The sequence below is a fragment of the Populus nigra genome, chromosome 3, assembly GCF_951802175.1.
Source record: "Populus nigra chromosome 3, ddPopNigr1.1, whole genome shotgun sequence".
Classification (NCBI taxonomy): domain Eukaryota; kingdom Viridiplantae; phylum Streptophyta; class Magnoliopsida; order Malpighiales; family Salicaceae; genus Populus; species Populus nigra.
In genome coordinates, this window is record NC_084854.1 from 9,594,504 (window position 1) to 9,605,616 (window position 11,113).

Genomic DNA, 11,113 nt, shown 5'->3' on the forward strand with positions numbered 1-11,113 from the left:
GTCATGGGGATATCTTGATTATCTAATTATTATGAAAGAGATAAAAAAAAAAAGTCATTATCTAGTTTATGGTTATTAGAAAACTTAAGTGATTTTTAAAAAGTTTTTAATAAGAGATTGATTATATTAAAAGAAAGATAAAAATCATCCTAAAATATTATATATAAAATAAATTGCAATGTTATTTGGTTTAATGATAAAAATATTTATCATGCATGCATGCTGTTATTTCACCTAAACTAACATGTTTATTGAAGGTAAAAATTTCTATGAAATTGATTTGAATTTAAGTTTGACAACAAAGTTTAATCCTCTCACTATTATGGGGTAAGATTCAAAATAATAAGTAATGGTGACTCAAGTTTTTAATTATTTCTTTTAATTACCTAATATATATTAATCTATCATAAATTAATTATTTTACCAAGTATATCTATTATAAATAACCACAAATGTTTCACCCAACTCAATTGATATAAACAAGCATAATTGAACATAGGAAAAAAGAAAATTGTGAATACACTATGAATTTATTCAAAATAACATAGATGTATACATACTTTTGTGATTAAAAAATAAAAAATCATAAATCATAAATTTATTTGAACAACAAATAAATCATATATGGAATTAAAATTGACCTTTATGAGTTATTGAAGTTAGCTGGAATGAGAAGAAAATTGCTAAAGAAAATAGAAACAATCCTGACATCATGTGGATTACACTTGTAGACTAACAGGTTTAATTTTGAAGCATCATTCCACATGTCACTAGGCTATGAAGGCTTGTGGACTGCTATGCAATGCAACTTAACTCCCTCTTCTTCCTTCTAGCATCGATGGTGTAGACCACCTCATCCTGAGGTGGGAGATTGGTGATCGAGAAGGTGGCATTTGTTGTTAAATGTGTTCTTAAAGTGCTACTATTATTTTCTCCTTTTGTATTCTCTTTACTAGGTTTTTTATTTGAATAGACTTTTTGCAAGTGTCTTTTGTTTTTTAAATATGTGTGTGTCCTCCTCTTTCCCTGAATGCCTCTTATTTATTTTGTCTGGGATCTTTTATAAAACAGGAAAAACTAAACTGAAAAAATAATATTAGGCAATTATATTGTTTCTTTCTTGATCATGGATTCCTAATTAATTAAATTTCCTCTTTTTTGCCGCACCTAACATCGTGGCGAACCAAAAAAAAGTGTGATGTATAATTTAGAAATGGATAAAGAAAAAAGTCGTCGCCTAATATTATGGTTACTAGGAACTTGACACGACTAAAAGATTAATGTCTTCTCTCAAGTGTAGGAGTGTCAAAGTAATAAATAACCCGACAAGACCGGGGTCGAACCACAGGGAGGTTAACTATATAATAATAATAATAATAATAAAGAGAGCTTTGAGATGTGATATTGATATAAGGATTAAATAATGATAAAAATAATTGTCAAGGTTAGAGGATCCACTAATGGTATTTTAAAAAAATATAATATAAACTCTTATTATTCAACTAGAAACCACACACAGAGGAGGTTCTAATCAGATTATAAATTGTTAACATGATTATATTAGTTGTTTCATTCGAATAATGTTAATACTTGTAAATGTTATTAGGCATTCATGATTATAACTTATGTTAACAACAAATCAAATTCCTTTCATAACACAGGTGTCGGTTATACTATACAGTATGGGCTATGAAAGTGCCAAGTATTTGTTGTCCTAAGGGTTATACAACATAAATCTAGATTAACCATTTAATAAGTAAAGTATTAAAAGCGAACAAGATAACAAATATAAAACATGTTAGTATTAAACATTAAAGTACATGTTGAGTTTACACTATACTTATTCTAACACTATTAGTGTAACCTTTTCACATTGACATAATAAACTTAGCTAAACATAATGAAGAAGAGAAACATAAATAAACAAGATAAGAACATAAATAAGATATAAGTTAACTAAGTAAAGGAAAGGAAATGAAAAGCATAAACAAGAGATTAATATAAACAAAACTTAAGCATTACAAAAAGAGAGAGAGCAAAAGCATGATCTTGATCTGAAAATCAAGATGCCTAAATGCATGGCAAATGCCTATTTTTATAGGCCAAAATTTGAAACTATTGATTTGATGACTAATTGTTGAGTGGGTGGCCATATCTTGACTTGGTGACAATCCTTGTCTTCTTGTCTGAACAAAATGTCATTGATAACGTCAGAATTTGAATAGACTTAAATCATGAAAGTTCTAGGAAATTGTCTCAGATTTCTAAAAAAAAAAAGAATCAGTGCATTTGGACTTCTAGAACTTGAGATGTGGGCTGAACATTGAATAGTATCTAGGCTGCAGGACATATTCTGACTTCTCCGTTGTTGCTAAGATTTGGACTTCCAAACAATAGAATCGAGTCTTGCACTCCCATGAATGTTTTAGGCCTATGTCTTAGCTTTCTAGCCATATAAACCAAATTGAAATACAAGATCTACAGCTCTAGATATGACTTAATGACTGAATAGTGTTCCAGTTTAGACTGAACCAACATCTCTTTTTTAAGCTTAACCCTCTCTTTGTCTTCTCAATTTCAGTAATTCAACTCATCAATCAATCCTTTGATTTATGTGATAGGCCTACATTTAAGATGAACATTTACCATTAATTAAAGGTATCTTATAGTATCAAACTTGTTATTATAAAACATGCTTTAGTTAAGGAGTTATTGATACTTCAAGTGCAAAATGATGATATAAAACCTTGATAAAAATATACTTTTAAATACTAATCAGAACCCTTATTCTTCAACGATCTAAGGTAAGGGATTAGTAAAGCTAAAGAAAATATACTATTACCTCAAAGCATCTTACTTAAGACAAGTTGCATTGTTAATTGTCTTTTATTCCTAATTGTGTGTTATGCCTATTTTACCGATGATCTATGTGCATAGGTCTACTATGATGAGTTAAATCTAATATAGATTTTATGCTTATTCATTTTAAAATCCTAATTATTTTTGTCACTCCTAGTTTGTTTAGTGAATTGACATATCAATAACTATTTACTCTTGATCACAACATGTGATTATTAATAGTTTATTAAGCCATGTCAATAAATAATTGAGTGGGCCTATGTTGGCCTCATTGAACATAGCCTAGATCCTAAAAATATTTTTCCTTATTATAAAAACAAACGTAGAAATACTAAAACAACATCAATAATTAACAAGACATGTATAAATTAAAAAAAGATGTAAGGATGTATGTTTTTTTTTTTTTTTGAAATGGGCTTGGCCTAAAATGCAAGATTTGATACATTTTTTTTATTACATAAGCATGAAATAAGAGCGAACAATTATTAATAGAAATATTAAATTCTAAACCCTAAATTCTACTGTCATGCTAGGTATAACCGAAGAAAAATGTGAAGTTAAGAAAAGAAGACATGATGCAGCAGTTTAAAGGAAAGCAAAATTAATCGACATGCATTTTCTTTTTCTTTTTTCTCACTGAACAAACATAGAACACAGCCTACACATCTCGACATGCTTATAATGCTGTAGTTTTAAAGCAAAAACCAACAGACACTTTCATTTTCTCCCAATACAATATAAGCACGCTACACGTCTTACACACCTCAACATGCATATCTCTCCTCTTTTATGTTTCAAACACAAGACAAGATATAAAAAAAGTCCTCTTAGAACACAGACTGTGTTTTTTTAATGCAATGTAGGCTTTCCTAGACAAGAAAAGGTCTCACTCTATCATGAAAAGGAGGAGCAATATATGGCTGGAACACAAGAGGGAGGCATGCGTGTTTGTCTCATTAAAATACCCTATTTAAGCTTGCCAAAAACAACACTCAAAAGTCACTTAAGCTTCCATTTTATGGAATCTATATTAATAGGTTACCTCTCCACATGTAGAAAGGGTCATCTAAATATTACACCTAAAAACCAGGGTAGGAAAAGGATCAAATATCACCTCTTTATTTCCAACTTATATGGAGATAAACTACAACATTGGTTCCTCCTCGTATAAGTAAATCATGTTCATATTAAAAGATTATTGCTTTGTATGCCAAACACAAACAAAACTGGTTACCTAAAGTTCAACCACATACAATAATAACTCAAAATAACCAAATAGAAGGATTTAACATCAAGTAATGGGGGAGAAGCTTACCTGAAAGACTGTTATTGTTGGTGTTCCTGTAAAACTTTTCTAGGGAGAGAAATAACTATTAAGGTTGCGTAAGAGGCCATGGAAATTCTTTGACGTTGTTGCTAGTTCTTGTAGCATTCGACACTGTCTTATAATCTTTTGAACCTAGAGAATCAAACCATAAGCTCAAATGAAAAACCTTGATAGCTACTTTATACGTGTTTTGACTTATATTGACCAAACCAAGATTAAACCTCCCACCTAAAACTGACGTGGTGATGTCGCATTACTACAAAACCCTTGTAAGTCATCCATTGAAGTTTGCAATCTTCTTAAAACAGTGCTAAAATAACTGTGGTAGAGATGTCTTGATTGCCATGACTCGAGAGAGTTGTTCTTTTTCTTTCTCTACTTTTCTTCTTCTTTTTTCTTTCATTATCTTCTTCTCTCATGTATTTCTTGTTTTCCCTCTCTTTAACTTCTATATATTTTCCTCTCTCTTTTTTTCCTTTTTTTTTTCTTGCTACTGATTTCTTCTTTATTTTCTTGTTATAATTGTTACAGCCTTTATTTTATTTTGCTCTTTTTTTCCTTTGATTTCCTCTTCCTTGACAAGGTTTTAGACATCGTTTTTTATATGCAGATGAAGTTCAAAACAACAATTAAATAAAAAGCATAATATTTTAATAGGAAAAAAGAGATGTAAATACGAGCTTTAAATTTATAAGGTTATTTTCTCTAAAATAATTGTCTTTTTAGAAAATTTACAAAGTCTTAAATAAGCCATAAACCTCACCTTAACTAGAAAACAAAACAAAAAATCTAAAATTACAAAGGAAAGAAGCATAATATCCGAAATAAGCAAAAAATCTAAAAATAAAAGGAAAATCACAAAAATTGTTAAAATCACGGGGCCTCAACGAGATTTTTTATATTTAAATATTTGACCGTCCACATAGTGACGTATTGCTATTATTGAGAAAACAACATCCAGATACTTTTTTAAAAATTTAAGCGCAATCCAACAATCAGATTAAAAGTTATGGTACTTTTAAGTTGTTATTCTAGTCTGGCGCAACCAAACCTCCTCTTGAGTCTTGATATGTTCTATTAATCTATAAATAGATATGCTAGGCCATGCATGTAAACTGTCTAAAACAATTCCTTATTTTATTATGGCAAATCTACACTTAATTGCTTAAAACCACTTATTATCACATACTTGACTATGTACATAAGCAAAGATGCGTACTTTTAGGTCTTTGAGCTGGCATGATGGATACCCTAGATATTTAGAAGTCCATCATAGTCGTTCTTTACATCTCACACTCCTTTTTTATCCAACTTGCAAGCTGACCGAGAGGATTGTCTTGTTTGCTTATAGTTTTTACTAATTAGGGCAATGGTTTTGGCATGGAATTGCAGCAGATTCAGAGCTTCCAAAGGCTTGATTTTTGGCTTAGGTTGCAGGTGGTATGGAATAGACCAAGGTTGCGTGTTACTTGTCTCATACGTGGGGATAAAACAAGAGATTAAAAGAATCAAATTTGTCTTTATTTGCTTGCAACAATAACTAGAAGATGTTGAAAAACGACAAAAGAAAGGTAGTGAACGATGTGTCATTTCTCCCTTTAATAACCTAAGCAACATGTCATTTCTTGTTGAATTAGAGTCTCTCACTTAATCGAAACGATGTCATTTTGAGAATTTTAATTTAGTCTTAAAATTAAAGTGTGTTTTTTGTAGTCTATAATTTCATAGATTTTCAATTTGACTTTTTATTGGACATTTAACCTTAAATTTCTTTCAATTTCATCTCTAATCCACTTTGATTTGTTCATCAACTTTGGTTGATTTTTAAAATTTGGTCCTTTGCCGATGACTTAGGCAATTTTGATCTTAATTCCAACTTTTCTCCTTAATTAGGCCTTAATCAATTAATTGGACTTCCATCTTTTTTATTTTGATTCTAGAATTTTCAATTCTTTCAATTATGATCAAATTAACCTTTTTCTTTTGATTTTCTTAAATCAAACCATAAATTGCATGCCCACATGATTTTTTAACTAACTACAAATTAAATTCTTACCGATTGCAACCCAAAACTATATTTTATTTTTGAAATATTTTTTTATTTAATTTTTTTTAAAAAAAATAAAAAATTATTTGGTTAGAATTATAACCTGAATTATTAGATTTTTTTTAAAACATATTTGCAATGCCTAAATGTTTTATAAAAAAAAATAACACGTCCTGACATAGTATTAGTGTGTGTGTGTGAGTGTATATATATGAATATGATATATGATATATGATATATGAGAGAGAGATAAAGCATGTAGCAATTTACTAGAGAGGGTTGTACTATGTCGGGACGTGTATATTTTTATATATATATAAAGGAAAGAAAGAAAGTAGATCTTAGCATCAAGGATGAATGAGGTTATAACGTTCAAAAGTGGGGCCATTTTTCATAAACGCTTAAAGATAGAGGACCAACTTGTGATTTACTATAGCTACGTTTTTTCTTATAAGCCATCGTGGCAAACACTCTCGAAGTTGTGTACGCTCCCCCCTCCCCCCCTGCCCCCCTCGAAAGGCCTTGTGGTTTAGGGTTTTAACGTCTCTACAGTTTTACTTGTCTGTGCCCCAAAAACCCTCGAGAGCTTCACAGCCATGGCGAGCACCAAAGTCCAGCGTATTATGACCCAACCCATTGTACGTCTTCTTACTTCTCATTATTATTTTTTCCTAGGGTTTTGATATAACATTTTTGTTGTTGTTGTGAATTTCTGCCGCGCCAGAACTTGATTTTCAGGTTTCTTCAAAGTGTAAGTCACTCTTTGCCTTATTTTACTGATTTTCTTTTCTGTGTCTGCTTAATTTTTGCCGTTTGTTAATGGGGATTTTTTCTTTTCTATTTTGTGGGTACAGAAAGCTCGCATTCAGATTTGGCTTTTTGAGCAGAAGGATTTGAGAATTGAAGGCCGAATTATTGTAAGTTTTGTACTGAGCAAACAAAAAGTTTATATAGTTTGATTTGTTTTATGGGATGTATTGGTGTTAGGTTAGTTTGTGCATTCTGATTGGTATATTTGTTGGTGAGTGTGCTTAAGGTTGTTGTTAGAGCAAATATCACCGACTAGCGTGCGTTAATATCATATTGTCAATTCTTGCTCTTTGTATGGCCATTGTGGTTGTTAGCTGCTTAAGGAACCAGAGTATCAGTTTATTTAGTCGTCCAATGGGTGGATAATATTTTATAGGTTGCTGGATTAGAATATTGACATTCTCAACTCAGTTGTGCTTAAATTATTTGACATGATGCATAGTCTGTGTGATCTCAATCTTATAGGATTTATGCATCTGCATAATTGATACTTTACTATCATAAAATGCTTTATTCATGCTTAGAAGTTTCGAACCACCTCACCTGGATTCTATTGATGATACTGTCTTTGATCTCCTCCTTTGACATGTTTGAACCTAGCCATTTTTTGTGCTCAATTGAAGGTAACTTATTTCTGATCTCCTTAATCTAACAAGTAACAATACTGTTGTCTTTTAAGGTGTTGAGGCAGTGTATTGTATTTATTATCCCTTAATGTTGCCTAACTCGAAACCCTTGAATTCAAAGGAGCTCCTTGTAACTTCAACTTCTAGTTTATTCCAATCATTGTTTTGTCAATTAAAACTCATTGTTAACAATGCCATGCCCCATTGGTTATCATTTTTAATATGCCTTTTAGCTGGTTTATACCATAGAAAAAACATAAGGAATGAAGGCAAAGACCAGGAAAATTGTACTAGGGATGGCATCCCAAAGTTTCCTAGACTTATCTTTATCCCACATATATATCAGATCAAATTCTTATGTTCTCCAACACCCGATTTATGACTTTCCCAAGTACATATGTATATCCCATATGCATATCAAATAAAAACTGTTTAGTTTTCATCTCCCTTACCATTCCCACACGTCCTCATGGAAACAGATTCAAGAACCAATAATTTTTTTATATGTTACTACATAAAAAAAATTGGGCAGAAATCTATGATTTTTCAAGGGGCTTGCATGGTGATAGGAGAGCCAAATTTGACTGTGTAATAATTCGTTTGAATACCATACATATCTTGTATGACATTGAGTCATGATGCTTTAGGTCTTGGAGTATGTGCCACAACCTTATTTCCTTCAAAGCAATGCTCTTTTGAACTAGGTTTTGCATACCAAAATAGCTATCATGGAACCAAATAATCTCTCATCTTTGCTTTTGAGCACTTCAAAACTTTCTCAAAGTATCTTGTATTTGCGTAGACATCACCATAGAAATGGATAATAAAGAGGAAAATGAGGATTGGGTATACTGCGCCCCCCTAATGTGCTTGGAAACTAGGCCAAAGAAGCCCAATAGGTAACAAATTCTCATCAAGACCTTCTAGATTATTCTTTGGCCATTATTGTATTGCATATTTGTCAAAAGATTGGAAAGAATATGCCATCTAACCAACACTGCTCGTGTGCATGTTATGGAAGTTTTTTCAAGATGTTGCAATATTAGCACCTCATCTAGAAAACCTTCTCTATCTCCTAGTAGATATTGTAATGTGTTTCCAACAAACAACATTGGATACTATTTGTATAACCTCTTAATAAGACCTTTATCCACTCCCTCCTGTCATTTTACTTCAAGAATCTACACAACCATCAAAAAAGAGAAGATAAAAGATTGACAATCTGATTAGATTCAACATTATGGCTTCATCTTTCATTTTGTCGTAATAGAACTCCTATTTCTTCTGGTTGCAATGCTTTTAAATAACTTTGTATTGCTATAGCCTCAAATTATTGAAGTCTAGTTTTTTGTGTTGTGCTAGTCTTTCCTTCAAAGAAAGCTTGTTGAACTATTTTTTCAAGAAGATAGGGTCAAAAGTCCTCATTAGAGAATAAATTTGATGATTCGCCTTGCAAACTCATCCTTTTCAGAGGATTAGCTTTAACAAATAAAAGAATGTGATAAGAGACTGGGTTGTGTCACCTCTTAACCCAAGCAATCACTCACATATGATAAAGGAAGAGGAAGATACGATATAGTTATAAATGAATATGTTAATGGAAATAGAACATGAACAACAAAAAGGAATGAAAAAAAAATGCAACATTTTATTCATCCATGTCTTTTGAAAATACAAGCCAAATAACATTATTTATACTATCCCAAGGTTAAATCCCAAGAAATAATTACAAAGTTCGTATAGGGATTCCTAAACTAAATAGAAAAAAAATTAAATTATGATGACAATATTTGCTCCTGCATTAAGAGGTGCATTATATAAACACTTTACTGAGTGTATGGCGCAGAAATTGATATTGTAGTATACAACACATTTATTTATAATAATTAGATATAATTTGATAAAAATCAATATGCTCTTTCAAGTGGATGACTGGTATTATGAACAAATGGTATGCTTTGAATCTGCAGAAGAGTCCAAACTTTCAAATTTCAAGTATCAAGTATATGTAAAACTCAAGTTTTTGCCTATGCTCCTGTGTTGTGATTAGTAATGTACTATGTGTCTTTACGCAACTCCATCTTAGGATGATTTATATAAGTGTAGTTTGCTATTGCCATCCCTTTAGCAGGTTTCAGACTTTCTGGTGCTTTAGGGATGAACAAGTCCCTTACAAGTAATTATCACCACCCAATTGCCCTTTTCAGCAGTCTATTGAATTTCTTGCTGAACATTAAAGGATGGAGAATGCGTGTACTTTTTGGTTTTTAAATACTTCTTTTGTGAGTCTGGCATGTATAAACTTAGAGCATATCCATTACCTCGTTCTGTTCTGAGTCATTCTGGTGTTTTTATGGTTGGCAGGGCTTTGATGAGTACATGAATTTGGTTTTGGAGGATGCTGAGGAAGTCAATATCAAGAAAAAGAGCAGAAAGTCTTTGGGTAATTCAATTTTGTAATCCTTTTCCTCCTGTTGTTTGTGCATGCTCTAAAATATTTTTTTTTATGTTTTACAGGAAGGATTCTTCTTAAGGGAGACAATATTACTCTGATGATGAACACGTAAGTTGAACCTAGAAACACTATATTCTTTTTCTCTCCATCTCTCATACATTCCTCATCATTTTATTTTTGTACATAACAGGGGAAAGTAATGGTCATTCCTGGTTCTTTAAGAGGAGGTTGAGTGGAACAGCTTTGGGTAACAAACATTAGTAGGTTATGAATGAAAAAAATGTTCTTGTAATGAGGTGTCTTTACATTTGACTTGACAATGTAACATCTCTATCGTAAGAATTGCTATTAATTATCTTGGTGCTTGTCAGCGTTACCAATATTTTATCAGATGTACTGATGTATGGGAACCAAGAAATGTATTATGCTCTGCCCTGTTTTCTTTTCAAGCCTGGTGAAGTAGCTTTACAGTTCTTGCGTGCATGCATTTTGTATTTACAAAATCTGGGCATGTTATTTTTCAGCCATATTTCAGAACATTGAAATCTTGATGACTTGGCTTCTGAAGTGGTAAATCTTGATGTAATGGGTGCAGGGGAATCCAGAGTCTTACCCTGGTGAATTGTGTTGCTTGCTTATTGGACAATCCCTTGTTTCATGGTTGACAGGTTTAGGGTTCCAGGGGTTGCTTTTGCTTTATTTTTTGTTGTTTGTAGTCCTTCCTCTAATAAGATGCATGATTCTTTTCGGTTTGTTCCCTTTTTTCGCACCAGCAGTTTTCTCTCGGCATTTCTTACATGGTGTGGAAAATTGGTTGTAAAATATTTTCCGGCCCAACTGGGTGTTGAACACCCTGTAGTTGTGTCTAGTCTGTGTAGGTGCCCAAATGGCTAATAATGTAACCGGGGCTAGCCAAGCCCAAAACATGCAGGTGTGAACAAAGTACACCGCCGTTTTCTTGTGTTTCCACCGTGCTTTGGCGATTGAGA

General features: G+C 32.1%; 1 protein-coding gene and 1 non-coding gene across 2 annotated transcripts; both read left to right on the plus strand.

The window, feature by feature from the left end:
- Positions 1-6,702: 6,702 nt before the first annotated feature.
- On the plus strand, positions 6,703-10,573 carry LOC133688685 (uncharacterized). The gene is made up of 6 exons (XM_062108261.1): positions 6,703-6,871; positions 6,958-6,984; positions 7,088-7,150; positions 10,034-10,112; positions 10,187-10,232; positions 10,315-10,573. Exons 1-6 carry the CDS (start codon positions 6,830-6,832, stop codon positions 10,322-10,324), a joined length of 267 nt encoding a protein of 88 aa, XP_061964245.1. The 5' UTR covers positions 6,703-6,829; the 3' UTR covers positions 10,325-10,573.
- LOC133690413 (small nucleolar RNA snoR99) lies at positions 9,816-9,920 on the plus strand. Its single transcript, XR_009841444.1, has one exon. It is a non-coding gene; the product is annotated as a small nucleolar RNA snoR99 (small nucleolar RNA).
- Positions 10,574-11,113: the final 540 nt, after the last annotated feature.